We start from the raw sequence: 18,931 nt of genomic DNA on the forward strand, positions 1-18,931 counted from the left end.
CCCGTCTGCCCCAGGGGAGCCCGGGGAGCCTCCGGCAGAGGAGCGGTGCGTGTGCTGGGACGCCAGGCCCACCGGGGCGTGCCGCACACCTGAGGAGGTCCCTCCCCGGACGGGGGAAAATGCAGGTGACGGAACAGGAGTCAGTAACGGCCCGGGCCATCCGCTCGCAAACCTTACTTTAGAATAAAATGCTGTTTTTTATAAACTTAAGGGGATTTGTTGGCTGACCAGTCCGTGTCTAAGTAGGCCTCGGTAATGAATGTTTCATCCGTGTGCAAAGAGGCTTCTCTGCATCTGTGACCCGCGCTTCCACGTTGGGGAGGCGGCGATGGAAGGGAGAGCGCTGGATGCTTTTGCTGCCAGAGTGGAACTTTACAGTCCTACCAGGGGACCCTTGGTAATGTGTGCAGTGCGCTGCGATTGTGATTTAGGGAAGAAAAATGTTACTGCTGGGCTTTATTTTCAACAGATTTTTTTAAACATCAATTAATGCAATCAAACGCAGTACAGGGAAATCTCACTTTTTATTTACATTTCTGGGGGCAGGGAGGGCGTGTTTGTTTTCGAGAACGCCAGTCGCTTGTGCTGCGGGGTGTGTGGTTTCCTCGTGTTTCCCGGATCCGCGCAGGAAGCCATAGGTAACCTCCGTGTGAAGCTCCGCGTGCGGAGGGCGCGCGGCCTCGGAACTGGGTCCATTTGTCGGGAGACAAACGATTGTGCCTGGCTACACAGTTTGGAAATCATGACATTTGGGGTTTTTAAAAACAGACTCAGTTAATAAGATGAATCATACCAGTTTTCTTACCCATACCAGCACATTTGAAATAGGCTGTTTCTCATGAATTGGTCAGATGTTGGGATGCCCAGTTTTCAACTCAACCTTGATGAATTCGAAAATTATAACCTAAAAAAGAAGAGCAGCATCTGTTTGGCCTTAACCCTGAAAAGGGCACTAAAATAAACCATGGCGATGATCAGCAAGGGCCCCGCTGAAGTACATTCTTCTGGTTTCTCTCCCCTGTGACTCAGGGCCTTAACTAAACGCACATGACCAGCACTAGCCGCTGGGTGGTCTCCGCTCCCCTTCGCCGCGGGGCAGGCAACTCAGCATCCTGATTTAACTAAAAACTCGGTTCCATGTTAAAATTCAACTGTTCTTCCCCCTGGTCTGGACCCTAGACCCAGATTTGAGCCCAGCAAACCAGTCAAGCTCTTCCTGGGACCTGGGTTACCTGGACCAATCGATGTTTTCAGGTTGATTAACTGAGTATCAGTGTACATAGACTCGTACCACACATTTTGAAAACTGTGAAATGCTGTCTATGTGAATACAAGGAACTGTTATGTTGTTACCCATCCTCAGGGAGGGAGAGTGGGGAGGCCATGTCCTGTTTCATGGTCTTAGCAAAGAGAAGTCTCCTTCTGTGGGGACCTCTGGAAAAGGCGGTTGAGCCGTGTGGACACGTCACTCACTTCTTGTGCTCCAGCGTCGTGTTGGCTGAACACGGGCATGGCCCTCCTCAGGATGAGGTAATCCACAGGCCTAATCGGGTGAGTTAAGGCCACAGTGACTTCTCTGATGTGGAATTTCTCTGCTGTTATCACTATAAGAGAGAATCTCTACTGTTTATTTCGAAAGAGAGATGCCTAGATTCTAGGCCAGTGATGGTGAACCCATGACACGCGTGTCAGAGGTGACACGTGAACTCATTTTTTTGGTTGATTTTTCTTTGTTGAATGGTATTTAAATATATAAAATAAATATCGAAAATAGAAGTCTTTGTTTTACTATGGTTGCAAAAATCAAAAAATTTCTCTATGTGACATGGCACCAGAGTTAAGTTAGGGTTTTTCAAAATGCTGACATGCCGAGCTCAAAAGGTTCACCATCACTGCTCTAGGCCCTCTGCGAATCACTTGCTTGCATTCTTCCTTTCTCCAGTGCTTCCCCCTGGGAGGAGGCGTCCACCTGTGCTGTGGGCGCCACCAGGGGTAGGGTCAGCAGCTCAGAATGGACCAGTGGCCACAGTGCCCTCTAGCACTCTCTCGGCAGTCCTGTGCTCGCTGTAGGTGCCCTGTGATAGACGGTCATAGTTCTGTGTCATTTGCTGAGATTTTCTTAAATTTTTATTTATTGATTTTGAGAGAGAGAGAGAGAGAGATCAATTTGTTGTTCCACCTGTTTATTCATTTGTTGGTTGCTTCTTGTATGTGCCTTGACTGGGGATTGAACCCACAACCTTGGGGCGTTGGAATGACACTCTAATCAACTGAGCTACCCGACTAGGGCTGAGATGTATTTTATTTTTAATTCTTCAAAATGTCTGGGCCAGTTTAATGAAGAAAACTCCTCTTCCTGTTCTAGAGAACATTGATTTTGTCACAGTACATTTTTCTCGAAAGGTAAGTATCTACGCAGGTCAGTTCTGTGGTTGGAAATAGACGAAGCATATTTCCTAGGTCCCCTCTGCGCACCCAGGCCACGCCAACCTGCCCGTGTCCCTCTCATCCTCATTTCCCGTGTCCTTCCGGCAGTATTCGGTGACGGGAATGCCTTCACGGCCGGCTCCTCTCTGCCTATTCGCCTCCTAGCTTTTCCAACAGTTTCTATCCCACAGAATTATGCAGAGTGTTGACTTTTCTCCAGGTTGTTAAATATGAAACCCTCCTGCCCATCTCTGCCTTTAGAAACCAGCCATGGCTACTGCTTTTCGAAGTGAAGGAAGAGTGGGCGGCCAAGACATCCCCCGGTCACTTTTTACCCTGGACTCTTTTATGTTTTTCTTCACCAAGAGTGAAATTGATAAATGAGCTTAAAATGAGTTGCTTTCAGAGAGGACATAAACTTTATAGCTGTAAGAATGAGATTTCCACTTAGACTGTTGAAGGCGGCATTGGAATTCTGTGCCGTTTGCGCCACGGACCATGTGGGCACGAATTAGAGCGTTTCAATAAATAAAATGTTGAAAGCCATTGACAGATATTTCCGTGACATTTTTCTCAATAGATTTCCTTTTGTGTTAGAAAATCATCAGCATTTGCATATCGACACAGTATAAGTATTTAAATTTTTAAAACGGAACTTGAATGAGCTGGTTTGGGTTTTCGAAAAATTGTCATAAAGGATTAAAACTTCATTGTGCCCAAAGCATCTTTACACTTGGACATTGCAGTCTTAGAACTATGTCATAGCTTTGCAGAAGGTAACCTGGGAGTCGCTGTCGGAAGGAGCCAGCCTCCATCAGCGTGTCTCTCCGGTCCATAGCGGCACGTGCTGACTAGATGGGGTTTGTGTTTGGCCCATTTCATAGTCTTTAGCTTTGGGTTTTGACCTAACAAAACCCCTAGGAATATCTACCTCTTCACTACTTCCCAGCTAAGTTGAAATAAGAAAGAAGTCTTTATTACAATATAGCTTGTCCCCCCAAAAATGTGTACACACTTCGAATAATGATAAAGGCAGTGTTTATTGAAATACATTTCATTTTCAGATGTAATAGAATCAGCTGTTAAAGTGTGTACATGTTTTGGGGGACAACCCTGTATGTTCCTTGTGACATTCCTTCCTTCTGTCCTTCCTTCCTTCTTCCCTCCTCCCTCCCTCCCTGTCCTTCCTTCCCTCCTTCCTTCCTTCTTCCCTCCCTCCCTGTCTCTCCCTCTCTTGGCCCCTCTCCCCTCCTCTCTCCTTCCTTTTCCCTATCTCAGTAGAGAATGACTCTCGCTGGTTGCTCTGACTGACATGACACAGACAGAGGAAGTGGAAGTGAGCATGATTCATGGCTGTGCCAGGACCGTCTTGGCTGCAGGGTGGAGAGCCTGGATGCGCCGGTGCATCCAGACTGAAGCCCGAGAGAGAGAAGTAGGTTAGGAGCCTGCCGAGCCAACCTCCTTTCCCCACCAAGTGTGACGCTGCCTTTCAGGAGCCGCACGCTCAGGGTGATGCGCGCAGCCTCCGCGTCCCCCACACACTCCATTGGTGACATGTCAGGGAGTGACTGGGACGCGTAAAGAAGGAGCGGAGCTTGGGGAGTGGAAGTAGGAGTCTTGTTTGTGCAGAACTTTGTGTCCACGGAGGAGCGCTCAGGCCGTCTGCACAGGGTTCAGGCGACAGTTTAACCCCGTCACTGGGCTGTTGCCATTGAGAGAAAGCGTCCGTGTTGGGCCACGGATGCCTGTGTCACAGGTTGTATCGCCATGAGCGCTGCTCAGATTGACAGCTCAGAGCAGAGTGCGCCCCAAGAATGGTGTCCTGGCTCCTCTGCAGGAGCTGGGGCGGGGGGGAGTTTCACGTCCATGACCAGCGGGTGCGGCCGCCTGGAAACACACGTGGCTCCTTGTGCATCAGCAAGAGGTCCAGAAAGGCAGGCTCGTTACTGCTTAACCGACAACGGAATTGCTGTGGTTCCCGGATTGAGGGAGGTTTGGTGGGACCGCGGACCATGGGGTGCAGGAACCCTGACCCTGGGAGCGGCCCTCCTGGGCGGCCGGTAACAGCGCCGTCTCAGTCTCCTGGTCTTTGACACCAGCCCTGAGTGAACTAGATTGTCTCCAAGCCCCGCTGCCCTGGGCCAGGCTCCCAGCGTGAGGGCAGCTAGAGGTCATGTGCACAGACCTGCTTCCTACCCTCCCTCCTTCATTGCTTCTCTCCGTTTTCCATGACAACCACTGTGTCCCGGGGCCTCTGCACATTCCTGAGCCTTGCATGCGGCGCTGTGCGGGGTCTCTGAGGGCATTTCCTTGGGAGGGGCTCCCAGCGCCCCTCCGCTCCCCCACCTTTCCCAGGTTCTCTCCTCTCTGGGCGCGGCGTTGGCTTTTGGAGGGATGCTTGCTCCTCACCTTAGAGCAGTTCCTGTCATCCTCCATTTTCCTTCAAGCACAAAAGCTTTATCGGAAACGTGTCCGGAAGAAGACACTCGGCACAGACTCACGCTCGGCGTTTATTTCTCTTTGAAGTGTGTGTGTGGTGGCAGGCTTTTCCTGTGCTCATATCTGTTGACACCTTATAGCCGTAACCTGCTGTTCCCTTTAATTGCTCATTGTTATTAATTACATGGCCGTTACGTGGTTGGCTGCTGGAGCCACTTGGCTGTAGAGAAATCCATTTATCATTATTGCCGTGGCAGCCTCAGAACTGCCAGCATCCCATCCTAGATGAATGCCTCGGAGCGCGATCCAGCAGAATGTTGAACGCGGGTCAAGTCCTTCGGCTTCCTCTCCGCCGCCCTGGCTTCGGCTGCTCTCTGCGCCCAGCGCCCGCCTTTCTCTCGCCTTTGTCTGCCTCCCCTGATGCCTGCCCTCCATGGAGTGTATTTCACTCCCGTGCAGGGGCCTGTCCACAGAGTGCCCTTTATTTCCTCCCGTATCCCTCACCAAACATGTTCCCTCTTAGAATTTCCTTTATAATTTCAAGTAAGGTTTCTTCCTTTACAGCTTCCATTTTGAAACATTACTGTTGGTTGGACATAGCCTAAGCCCCGCCCCCTTCCATGAAAATGATCATCATGCCCTTAAGAGTAACTATAGTAGCCCAGCCCCTGGCTCGGTGGTTGAGCGTTGACCTATGATCCAGGAGGTCACAGTTTGATTCTCCGTCAAGGCACGTGCACAGGCTGTGGGCTTGATCCCCAATAGGGAGCGAGCAGGAGGCAGCCAATCCACGATTCTCTCTCATCATTGATGTTTCTCTCTCTCCCTCTTCCGTCCTCTCTGAAATCAATAAAAATATAGTAAAAATAAATAAATTTACAGCCTTAACATTATATTAGACAAAAAGGCTGACAACTAATGAGCTAATATTCAAATGATAAAAATAAAAAAGTAACTATAATAAACCTCTTCTACCAACACTGTAAATAAGTAGATGTATTTAGATTCCCAAATTAGGAAACTGGCAGTGGGGTGGATGGATGGATGGATGGATGGTGCACCTGTGCAGACTTGGGCTACCTCCTGACGTCTGTGGTTTCTTTAAATCTGGGCTTAATTGGGAATTCACGCCCCGCAGCTGCCTGAGCCACCGTCCGCGCGACATTAAATTCACACCAGTTAAGCCAACTTAAATGGGGCCGCCTCGAACCTTCCTGAGTAAAACTAGTGGCCTTAATTACAGCCCGACAATTCTGAGGTTACGGAGCTCTGACCGGTGCGCAGTGCATCACCTTAACAACCCAGGGCGGTTCCTCGGGGTGGCGGTGTTTGAGCAGAGGACAGCCAGGTTTGCAGCGCGTTTCTGCAAACTGTTCTTAGAGATCTTACTGCGTTTATTGCACCATTACCTCTCTCTCTTCTTCCAGGCCCAGTGTCTAAGGTCACAGCAGCCGAACAATCGCACGGAGTCCTGTGCACCCCGCGCAGCGCTGTGCTCCATGCACGGTGCTGGTGAGCTTCCTAGTGTTGCCACCAAGTGGGACGCGCAGGGTGGGGTCCCTTGGAAATCTGAGGTGGGGCTCCCTTTCCACCCGCGCGCCCCATGGCCCGTGGGACTCGGGCTTTGTGGTGAACCCCGGTTCTCACACAGTTTAGAAGAGAAGATGTCATCTTTGCAATAACCGTCAGTCACACAGATTCTTAGGAAGATCATTCGCTTGGAAATGCCCGACTGGTTTCTTGTCTTAAACCTGTGGGCGCTTACAAGCCCATGTTGTCAGGATCCATAGCATTCCCAGAAGCTGGTGAACCTCGTTCCATTTCTTCCATTTGATTTGGGGGGGGGGGTGTTTCTTTGGGGGGGGGGTGTTTTGTTTTCAAATCCTCAGCAGTGGCAAGCTGTGCTCTCTCCCAAGGATAAACACCTTCCCAGTGTTCAGAACCTTTTGTTCAGGTAACTAGTGGCTTTTTGACAAGAAGAAGAAGATTTAAGAAAAGAAAAGAACTGCCCTGGATGGTTGGGCTCAGGGGATAGAGCGTCAACCTGCGGACTGAAGGGTCTCGGGTTCTATGCCGGTCAAGGGCACATGCCCAGGTTGCAGGCTCGATTCCCAATGGGGGTGTGCAGGAGGCAGCTGATCCATGATTCGCTCTCATCATTGATGTTTCTCTCTCTTCCTTCCTCTCTGAAATCAATTTAAAAAATATTTAAAAAATAAAAATAAATAAATAAAAAGAAAGAGTAGGCCCCAGCCCTTGGGTAAACTCCGCACAGTGACAGGGACACACCCCTGATGCGAGCTGTGCCAGGTGCCGGGCTGGGTGGCCGGCCCACGGTGCATGGAGCCCATACCGACCGCTGCACCGTCTCTGTTCTCAAAAGCCTTTCCATCGGATTTACCTCGGAAGCAGGTTACATTCGGTTTACGCTGCATGAACTCTTCTCTTCCGTGGACCTGGCTGTGTGTTTTTGCACAGCCCTTGGAGGCAGGTACACCTGCACGTCCGCCAGCGCCAGAAGCCCGCTGGGAGGGCAGTACCTGTAGGCCAGTGGTTCTCACCTGGGAATCTTTTTAAAATCCTGATTTCTGGGCCTCATCCTCTGGAAATTCTGTTTCTTTGTTGCTAATGTTGTGGCCCCACCCCATAACAAAGAAACAGAATTTCCAGAGGATGAGGCCCAGAAATCAGGATTTTAAAAAGATTCCCAGGTGAGAACCACTGGCCTACAGGTACTGCCCTCCCAGCGGGCTTCTGGCGCTGGCGGACGTGCAGGTGTACCTGCCTCCAAGGGCTGTGCAAAAACACACAGCCAGGTCCACGGAAGAGAAGAGTTCATGCAGCGTAAACCGAATGTAACCTGCTTCCGAGGTAAATCCGATGGAAAGGCTTTTGAGAACAGAGACGGTGCAGCGGTCGGTATGGGCTCCATGCACCGTGGGCCGGCCACCCAGCCCGGCACCTGGCACAGCTCGCATCAGGGGTGTGTCCCTGTCACTGTGCGGAGTTTACCCAAGGGCTGGGGCCTACTCTTTCTTTTTATTTATTTATTTTTATTTTTTAAATATTTTTTAAATTGATTTCAGAGAGGAAGGAAGAGAGAGAAACATCAATGATGAGAGCGAATCATGGATCAGCTGCCTCCTGCACACCCCCATTGGGAATCGAGCCTGCAACCTGGGCATGTGCCCTTGACCGGCATAGAACCCGAGACCCTTCAGTCCGCAGGTTGACGCTCTATCCCCTGAGCCCAACCATCCAGGGCAGTTCTTTTCTTTTCTTAAATCTTCTTCTTCTTGTCAAAAAGCCACTAGTTACCTGAACAAAAGGTTCTGAACACTGGGAAGGTGTTTATCCTTGGGAGAGAGCACCCCTACTGGGGATGGAGCCCACAACCCGGGCCTGTGCCCTGACCGGGAGTCGAACCGTGACCTCCTGGTTCATAGGTTGATGCTCAACCACTGAGCCACACCAGGCAGGCACTTGCTTGGTATTACAACGCCCTGGACTGCCACCTCCACGCTTTTGCAGGCCAGGCAAGAGCCGGAGAGCATGACTGAATCGGAAACTTGTTATGTCTCCTTATCGCTTATGTCTAATGATTATGGGAAATGGAAGGGCATTTTTATACTGGCCTGGCGTGCTCATACGTTGGCTGCCAAGGCAGGAAACAGAGCAGCATTCAAGATGAGGTTATGGAAAGCTCTGTGAAAGGAAAGGGGTGACTGTCATGCATTCAAGTGACATAAAGAGAGGAGAAAAGTGTCCAGGTAATCTGGGTCCCCCCGCCCCCCAGTGGATCTCAGCGACGGATAAGTCTGGGCTCTCTACGGAAGCCATTGTTTTAATGCAGCCTTACCTTCCAAACAGACTGGGGGTGGATTTCAGTTCAGCTGCTCTCAGCTCTCACGCCCACCCACCCTCACGCGGGCCTCTTGTGGGGCCAGCGTTATTGTCACTGAGCAGGTATATAGCTCGTACTACTTTCTTCTGTTCTCGGTTCAGAATGTTTGTCTGTGGGGAGATGAGTCAGGGGAGTTCAAAGTGGTTTTTCAGTGCCGTACCCAAAACTGATGTTCTTGGGGTTTGTTTGTTTGTTTTTAAGTAAAAACATTTGGAGCCCAAGTTTTTACCTCCAAGCTGTTTGCTGGCACTGTTTTCTCTGAGCCTTCGACTCCAGGGCCCCTGTTGAGATCAGGAAAATGGAGAAGGGAAGGATGACGGCCCGGGGTACAGACGCCCTGGCCAGGGTTGAAAGGCATCTCTAGTCTCTGTGCCCACCCCTTGCACCCAGCTTGTGCCAGAATCGCGCTGCCGAGTCCCTAAAGGCGCAGGGAAGCCACCTTTCTGGTGGGTTGTTTTATTGTTTCAGTAGCATTTCAGGGTTTTCTCCTACGTGAGAATATTCTAGTAACTGTTACCCAGAACCGATCATAATAGCCAAGGAATTGGACGCTATTACACCTCAGAGCATCTGAAATCCCGCTGCCTGACTCTCCATCCCAACCCACCTGGACCTCCTGCTGGTTTCCAAGCTGCTGCTGTTTATGGGGCTCCAGGCAGCCCCCGGGTCCTTGAAATCTGCCGGGTGCAGGGCCGCCTCCCCCACTGAACCGTTTCCTCCCAGCCCTGCTGACAGCGAGAAGTCCAGGACGGAAACAGCAGGGTCAGGGTCAGGGCCTGGCATAGAAAGGGCAGAGGCGTCGTAGCCCTTAAGCCACTGGCCAGAAGCACCTTGTCGATCTTGAAATGAGATTCTGCCCCGGCCCGTGAGCCTCAGTGGTTAACGTGATGGTTTGATTCCCAGGGCGCATGCCCGGGTTGTGGGCTCCATCCCCAGTAGGAGGTATGCAGGAGGCAAGCCGATCAGTGATTCTCTCTCATCATTGATGTTTCTGTTTCCCTCTCCCTCTCCCTTCCTCTCTGGAATCAGTAAAAGTATATTTTAAAAAAAGAAGAAGAAGAAAGAAGATTCTGCTGAGACACGTGGAATGGATACCATTTGCTTTTCTTGAGATACCTGGCGGGGGGGGGCATGTTGGAGAGTCAGAGTCAGGGTCCCTGGTGCGCATTTGCTCTTAGTGGCCCACGCCCATCCTCTCTGTGAGCCTCCTGTTCTCACCTCGCACCCACCTGTGTGGGTCAGGGACACCGCAGTGGCGGACACTCCCAGGTGGCCCGTGAGAACGTCCATGTAGGTGCTAGTGTCGGTTGGTCTCAGGCAAGATTCATTTCCAAGTCAAAGTGTTCAAATAATAGGGCAGAGACCGTCTGGCCTGGCTCCGCGGTCAAGCATCAACCTATGAGCCAGGAGGTTACGGTTCAATTCCCAGTCAGGGCACAGGCCGGGTTGCGGGCTCGATCCCCAGTGGGGGGCGTGCAGGAGGCAGCCGAACCATGATTCTCTCTCATCATTGATCCCCCCCTTTCTCCCTAAAAATCAATAAAAACATAGATATTTTTTAAAAGGCGCAGGGCAGAGCTTTCTAACCAGTGCGGAGAACGGTCACGCCGCACTCTGCAATCTGAACCTTTGCCTCACTTTGGGGCTTAGTGACTGATCTCCTGGCAAACTTGGAGCCGTAAGGAATGGTCTCCGTTGCCAGGCTAGCACCTCAGTGAGCTTACAGGGCGGCTGTGGAATACGAGCAGCGTTCAGTGCTGCGACAAATTGCCGGGGCCGGAGCGCCGGGGCCCTGGGAAGACGCGCTGCTGTGTGCGTGGCAAATCGCAGCGCACTCGGCCTATTTTTCTGCTCCTGGTTTCGAGGGGGAGCCAGGGGAGCCGAGGGGTGAGTTGTGTCATGGACGGCTTTTCTTTCTTACTCCTCAGACCCCACGCTTATAAATGCGTCCTTGGAAATTCACTCAGGAAAGAGGAGAAGCTAAAGGAAGGGGGGTGGGGGCGTTGGTTTAGGGCAGTTTTCTTGGATTTAATATATATGTGTATGTGTGTGGTGCACGCGTTGGAACGGCAAAAATTACAACTGCAGGGCATCTGGTGCTCGCTGTGGATTTCGAAGGCGGGGCTTGCTCCCGCTCAGGTCAGCCTGTGCCTGTGGCCCAGAAGGCGTTTGTATCCTTGGACCTTGGCCTGTAGGCTTATGCGGTGGAGGAGGCGGGAAGACCCGCTGGCCGGTCTCAAGGGCCAAGGAGAGAAGGAGTTCTACTTACAAACGTTACAGATCGGTCCTGGGTAATGGCCTTGGTGTTGATCAGACCATCCAAGGGGCCCCCGGTGAATCCCGGGGTAAGAGCCGCCGTAAGTCAGCCACTGCACACGCACTAGTAGCTGCTGCAGATTGGTTTTTATTGACGGCGAAGGAGGGCCAGCCTGGGCCGCACGGTCGCGGCTGCTCACAGGGCTGCTCCTGTTCCAAGCTCATACTGAACCGTCAGTGTCTTCAGCTGGGCTCACAGGGGCCACGGTGGAGCGCAGAGCCTGGGTTGTGCTTGAGTGTCCAGCGCACGGGCCGATGCACACTTGTGCTGGTCCAGGTTTTATAAACGAGACAGAAATCGTCACCCACCCCCAATGAAATGGCCTTGGACAGCTGTTGCTCTTACAGCCGTTTGGGAAGGGAGTGCCACCTCCCGGACTCAGGCAATGAGGTTTGTCACGATTGCGGATTCAGACTCTTCCCTTTGAGACGCCATTTGCATGCGCATCAGTCTCTCATAGGCAGACCCGCCGTCTGTGTACATGATGTTCACACTGAGATGCAGACCAGCAAAGGGGAATGATTATTTTAGCTGGAGTTTAGGTCCATGTGAAGCCGTTTCCTAACCACGCCCGGCCGTAGTGGGCACGCGCGGCGGTGGTTGGCCCGGACAGGAGGCTGCTGCCTGCAGCGCGTTCCCAGTGAAGGGAGCGCCCCTCGCCCTTCCTGACCTTGGACCCCAGTGCTGGCCACAGGACCCTCCCCCACACCAGGACGCCACAGAGCGGGGCTTTCTGCTTGTTCTGGAAAGAAACAGATGGACGCTGAAGCCCCATGTTCTTCTCATCCCGTTGGCATTTGCATCTGGCGCGACTGTCTCCCTTTCTCTGCTCATTTCTACGGGATTCGGTCAGATGCTTCTCAGGCTCATGCTCGGTCATGGGGTTGCACTGCATAATATTGCTCATTTCCTGCCAACTTCTTGGTTATCAGAATTTCAGTGTTGCAATCACTCTTTATTAATAGGGTACAGGAAGGCTAGTGTTTTTTATTCTTCAGTTTCCAAAGTTACCTACAAAGGCAAATAAATCGTGCTCACCGCAGAAAACCTGGGGAGTAGGCCTGGGCAGAAAGAGGACGAGGCACCTAGAAGTCTCATCCGCAGGTCCCATCTATAACTCTTAATAAGAAATAGGGCTGCATTAGCCTATTATATCCTTAATGGAATATTGTAATGGTTATTAAATCAATTGACTCAGAATCTCTCTGTCATAAATGAGTCAGGCTCTATTATCCAATTACTGTCAGCTGCTACCTTTCCGGAGAGCAGAAACGGTGACTTGGATTGAATTTTTAAACCGTTGGCACCTCTAAGAAGAAAGCAGAGAAGGAGGCGAGGCGCGAGCTGTGGCTCCGTGGGCAGAATCCAAGTCTCAGGCTGAAGGTCACCTGAAATCGGAGGTGTTGATAGCATCGCCTCATGCACAGCGACTTTACATTAACCACTGTCGCTCCTTCCTGTTCTTCACTCCCCGACGCCCCACGAGAAGAAAACAGGAGAGAAGCCCTGCGTTGAAAGGACACGGGGCTTGACGCAGCCACATCCTGCAGCACGGAGGGTGTTAGCAAGTCTTTGAAAGTCAGATGCTGCTCTTAGCCTCACAGTGCAAATGTCAGAATGCGCAAGAGTTCAGTTAAACACAGACGCTGAATAAGGATAAGCTTGACAATTCTTATTATAAATAAGCTTAGTTTGCCATCACCGTCGATCCCCCTTCTTCAATTAAAAACTATGAAATGAATTCCATTAACCAGTTGTAATGCTTCAGGCCCCCATCTCGTTCATTCTGCGTTTGACCCTGTGGCCGTGGTGGGGGGAGCCTGGGACCGGGCTCAGGTGGTTAACACAGGTGAGGAGAGAGTGGGGTGCTGCATGGCCTGAGCTCGCTGGCTTGGGCTTGCCTAGCATCGCTGTGGAACAATTCAGATATGTTCTCTATCCTGTGAAACTAAGGAGGTACAGTTATTTGTTGCAAAAGACCTCACTGCTCCTTAGAAGTAAGAGGCAGGTAGACCCTCCTACCTGGTTTCCATATTCCTCCGCCTTTACTGGACGGGGTTCTGCAAGGGCCGACCCGCGGTGATGGCCTGGCAGCTCCTGGAACGAAGTCTGCAGGAAGCTCGTGGAGTGGTCGCCCCTGTGTCTCTGGGCGAAGGCGTCCCCGCTCCCTGGGCCCTGTTCCCCCTGTGAAGTGGGGGTGGGAGACGTGTGCCGCCCCTGTGCGGGGTCACATGCCTGCGTTTGGATTCGTTCACGCTCTGATGGGATTGCTCTGTTCTCGGGTAAGAAATGATACACATTGATGAGAACGTGCTCCTGTACAGATGCACATGCATCTCTTTTGCTTGTTTTCCCTTCTATCATTTTCCCAAACAAAACACTCACAGTCAAGGAAGACAGCGTCACATCAACGATTCACGGGCGTCGTGTACTTGAGGTTCATGTAACAGTCCGTCATTAGCCCCAAGAAAACCCACGGGACCTTCACAGAGAGCGGAAGTTTAAGAATTCTGGAGTACATGTGGGTACTGCTCAACCCATAGGCCACGTTCTTGGTTCTTGTGCCAAACACGTAATTTAAAGATAAAATTAAAACTTAGTTATTGTCGTACTCTCAAAATAAAGGCACACAGCACTGAGGGAACAGAAAATGTTTAAATTTGTCAAGTCTTCCTGAGGATTAAATTACTGACCCAGTTCCCTACAATAAATCGTGTTTCTTAGGTTTCTCAATATCTAAAATTTGGCAAATTTTTGGTAACTTTAAAATTAAAAGAAAAGAACAAAACAGATGAAAACCCCTTGATCTTATATAATCCCTAAAGCTTTTAGTGCAACCCCTTGTCATGTCAGTGTGCACAATTAAACTCCTTCTTACATAATTATAATCGAGGAATTTACTCTGCCACCCAAATACAGAGTCGGTTTTTATCTCCTGTGAAATGTAGACAGTGCTGGGTGGCTTAATTAGTGCTTTGCTTCTCTTTTTACCAATTCCGACCCTCTGCTTCTAAAGACGCATGCTTGTGTGGGAGGAAAGATTAGGAATACAAATAGAGTGATTTTACCCCGAGTTAGCGGATAATCACTTACTTTGTAATTGGGCTTTTGTGTTGCCAATAATATGAACGGGAGGAGGACTCCCGCACCCGTGTTGTGCTGAACGAGAGGAACGAACTTGGAAGACGTGCCGCCCCCACCGTGTGCTTTTGTCTTTCGTTCCCCAGGTCTGGGGTATCGGACACAGACGTTCCTTGTAGGCTGTGTAATCTTGGCAAATCAGAGAAGATAAAAGCTGGATGACGTCAGGTTACATGGCAGCCCTAGCCCTTTACTCGTCCTCAGTCGTCGTCCCGTGGCAGCTGGTGTCTGCCTTGGCTTCTCTGTGAAGGTCCCACACCCTGAGCCAGGCGGCCCGGGTTCGAGTCCGGGCGGCCTCGGGTGGGTTTTGGCTCTAACAGTGATTGCCCCTATGACTGAGCACAACGTCGCTTCAGCTCCTGGGCCTCATTCTCCTCCTCTGTAGAATGGGATGGGGGTGGGGATGGGGATGGGAGGGGAGGCCTCGGGCTGTGGAGGTCAAGGAATTGGTGTCTGTGAGCGCTTAGAACCACAGGGTCTGAAGCCAGGAATCCCAGGGGTCCTTCCCAGGGCTGCTGCTCTTGGCCTCTTACTCTCTCTCATCGAAGCAAGTCAGGATAATACTTACGTTTTAAATTTCATAAACATTTTCACGAGAGAAAAAAGGCAACATAAAAATAACAGGTTTTATCTCTAACACACACGTTTCACATTATATAGCAGTTGTTACTTGAAAATATTTTTCTACCATCTTGTTCCTAAGACATCAAAGAAAAATCTGGAAAGTGAGCCTGGAGCTCCTGAAGGTGCCCTTGGAGAAGGGCAGGCCGCGTCCCGCAGGGGTGGAATTGGAACTGTCTCTCTCGGTGAAGGAGGAACGGGTTGAGAAGAGATGGGGTCTGGGAGGACCATGCAAAGCAGAGCGTTTGCAGGATACTATAGGCATTGGCAATATTTCAGAATTCCCTGAAAATTTTAGAATTAAAGAAAATCTCCTCAATGGGAATACCACTCAGAACCTTATGGTTAGAAATCGAAACGTCTAGAACTTTCTAGTTGAACCAGAGGCAAGGCCTGAGGAAGAAGCTGTCCATCTTTCTGTGGGTCTTTTATCTTGAGGACTTGGGAAATACGCAGCCCGTAAGCGTGTGATAGAGAAGAGGAGGCGCCTCGTTATTACACACCAGTCCTACTTTAAGAGCCTAATAAAATGCACTGCCCACGATAAAATCCGCCTCCGTATCATCTTTGGATGTTGCATCTCAGAAATGTGTTAAATTGATATAAATGCATCCAGGGAAGTGACCAGAAACACACACACTACCAGCAGGCGGCGGCAGTGGTTTCACGTATGCAGTTGTCATCAGCTCAGTCGTCCACTGAACACAGGTGGGGTCTCACGTCTCTACTCGTGTGTTTTCCTTAACAGATGAAGGGCTGAACCACGAATGCAAGCTCTGCAGCCAGACCTTCGACTCCCCGGCCAAACTGCAGTGCCACCTGATCGAGCACAGCTTCGAGGGCATGGGGGGCACCTTCAAGTGCCCCGTGTGCTTCACAGGTAGGCACTTGACATGCAGGCAGGGCCTGCCCCCGGCCTGTCGCTCAGACCCCCCACCCCCGCACAGGTCCCCCTGCTCTGGCCTGGCACAGAGCGGACGCCGGTTCATCTGGGGAGGAGGTGTTGGACTCTGCTGTTAGCATTATTGATCGCGGCTACTTAGAGGCTCGGATGGGTGGAAGGGTAGCCGGGAGGACGAGCAAAGGGCATTTCCGTTCCTCTCAGGAGTTTGCACTTTTCCATTTGGAAAATGACATCCCGGTTTTGTTCCATTTCTCTTCTCATCGTCAGAAGGTTGCCGAGGCAAAGACCGCCCGATGGAGCGCTTTTCAGTCACTAGACGTTGGACTAAAAGCGTGGCCCTGCTGTCAGTGCGTCTGTTACTGAAGAAGGAAGACTTTATCCAGGGGTGGGAGCCTTTTACCTGCCAGGGGCCGTTTGTATCTTTATAACATCATTGGTGGGCCATACAGAGCTAGCACCTTAACAGGCAGCCTGCTGCATCCGGTCAGACATTTAAAGAGCTCCCCCCAATGCGTAGGCAGAGCCAGGCCAAATGGCTTCACGGGGCGGGCCAGATGTTCCCCACCCTGCTCTATAACACTGCCCATAAGCAATGAAAATATTATTATTGATTTCAGAGAGGAAGGGAGAGGGAGAGAGAGACACATCAATGATGAGAGAGAACCATGGATCGGCTGCCTCTTGCACGTCCCACCCTGGGGATCAACCCTGCAACCCGGGCATGTGCCCTGACCAGGAATCAAACTGTGACCTCCTGGTTCATAGGTCGACGCTTAACCATTGAGCCGCACCGCCCTAGAAATGAAAAGATTATTATTATCCTCCCAAAACTCCCTGAACTTGGAAACAGTTGATAAGGCTTTCATTTCCAACGATAGTGGAATTTTTAAAGGAGACATTGATATAAATAAACACATTGAAGAAGAAACTTTTATAGCTGGGTAACAGGTCACGTTTTAGCACCCAAAAAATGTAAATCAGAAACGATAGCTTGAAGCCCCCAGGTTGAAATGTGGCCGCACGCGGTGCTGGAACTCCCCTGACAACGCCGTTATTCCGGACGCTCCTCTTGGTCCTTTTGCATGTGCCGTGGACTCGGTGGTTAGTCCCTCCAGGCTATGTTTCTTTCTTATTTGTCAGGAAAAGCAAAACAAAGCAAACATGTAGTCTCTTGAAATTGACCTCTTTGTTTCCTGAGCAACGTTCCAGGCATCGATCACTGACCTCGGTGGCCCGCCTTGGCGCTCTGAGCTGTGCTGAGCCAGGGCCCTGTTCCCGGCCCAGGGAGCGGGAGCGGGAGCGGGAGCAGGACCCAGTGTGTGCGCTCGGCCTTCAGCGGGCGCTGCCAGGCTCCTTCCTCGGGCACTTCCACAGCCACAGCTTCTTTCAGGACTATTTTTCTGACTGTTTTTCTTTTTATTTTTTTGTTAATCCTCACCTGAGGATATTTTTCCATTGATTTTTAGAGAGAGTGGAAGGGGGGGGGGGGGAGACACAGAGAGAGAGAGAAACATCCATGTGAGAGAGACACATTGATTGGTTGCCTCCCACACGTGCCCGACCAGGGTCAAGGATTGAGCCTGCAACCCAGGTACTTGCCCTTGACTGGAATCAAACCCAGGACCCTTCAGTCCACAGGCCGACCCTCTATCCACGGAGCCAAACAGGCGAGGGCAGAACTATATTTTTATTCTTCTGAATTTGTACTTAAATAATCTGTCATGTGCTGTTTTTCCCGTAACGTAGTATTTATCTTGAGCTATAAGTCAAGCATCTGGATTCTTTGTAAATGCTCCTAAAAGTCATCATAAGGGGGCGGGGTCCTAGAGCTCCTCTAGGGACCTCATGATTAAGACCCTCATGAAACAGCTCCTTCGTGGCGTGGCCAGAAGCCTCGTAAAATGTGCTAACTGATGGGGACATTAGTTGCAAATCTGTATGAAAACCCGTTTCTTTCTGGTGATGTGGGTGAGAGACAAAAAGGCATTAATTATGAGCAGTCTGCACTTTCTGGGCCCACAGGCCTGGATTGTATTCGTGTATCTTGAAGTCGTTTTTTAGAAATAACAATTAAAAGTGGCGGGGGGGGGAGCTGGCAATGTTAGTGGGAGAGGCAATCTGAGCAGTTTTTAGGGTAATGAGAAATGTGATTAAAATGTATGAGTCATATGAGCAATATTCTAATATTTTGGGTTGGCTGGCAATTAGAATAATTTTAATGATTAGCGCAGAGTCAAAGCCAAACGCCGGCGTCTTTAATAAGCCCTCTCCCCGCCTGTCCCGATTAATATTGTGGATGCGAACTTTTTTAGGTCACAGTGCACCAGGCATCCGTCAGGAGCTGCGCTGCCAACCCAAACACTGCCTCTGGCATCTACAATTTAATTATTAATAGGATGTCTCCCAGGTAAACTGTTACACAGGCTTAGGGCCTTGTTTTGTAGTCATTAAAATTGAACATGTTTATATTATTGAAACCCTTGCGTTCCATGTGTAGGCTGAGTTGATCTTAAAGGACCCAAAGAGACGTTACCTGGGGTTCTGTTTCATATTTATAGACAATGCCCGCGAGCCGCCGTGGGCTATCATTCTCAGCATTAGCGCATTTAAATAGAGAACTGTTTGCCAGCTAGAACTTGAGACAAATACAATAAACAGGGTTTGGCATTTATGATTTCTTAACCTGTGGGTTGCTGAGAAATCGGGGTTCCAACAGTGCTGCTGTGCATTTGACAATTTGGGGCTTTATTTCGAAAAGATTTATAGGGAGCGGGACCTCCATAAGCCTTGACTTCGGAGCCGTTCGGGTGAATTAGGTGCCCATAGAGAGCATCGTCACGAAAGCCGGAGACCGGCCAGAGCAAAGGTGGCCGAGCTCCCCTGGCCCCTGGCGGGGTCACCCCCCCAGGCCTGTGCCTTCAGTCCGCCGACACGGTCTCCTCTCGGGACTCCTCCGTGGAGGCCATTTCGCAGAGAACGTAACCGAAGCTCCCGTTTCTCTCATTGCAGTGTTTGTTCAGGCAAACAAGTTGCAGCAGCACATTTTCTCAGCCCACGGACAGGAAGACAAGATCTATGACTGCGCACAGTGTCCACAGAAGTTTTTCTTCCAGACAGAGCTGCAGGTACCGTCCCGTGAGCGCTGGCCTTGACCTCCTGTGTGGGGGTGGGGGTGGGG

General features: G+C 50.7%; 1 protein-coding gene across 1 annotated transcript in view; it reads left to right on the plus strand.

Moving 5' to 3' along the window:
• ZNF521 (zinc finger protein 521) overlaps positions 1-18,931 on the plus strand; it is a 250,078-nt gene that overhangs the window by 207,452 nt on the left and 23,695 nt on the right. Inside the window, 2 exon segments of the mRNA XM_014546151.1 lie at positions 15,598-15,729; positions 18,763-18,878. Coding sequence (XP_014401637.1) covers positions 15,598-15,729; positions 18,763-18,878 — 248 coding nt within the window.

The sequence above is a fragment of the Myotis brandtii genome, unplaced genomic scaffold (genome assembly GCF_000412655.1).
Source record: "Myotis brandtii unplaced genomic scaffold, ASM41265v1 scaffold433, whole genome shotgun sequence".
NCBI classification, from domain to species: Eukaryota; Metazoa; Chordata; class Mammalia; order Chiroptera; family Vespertilionidae; genus Myotis; species Myotis brandtii.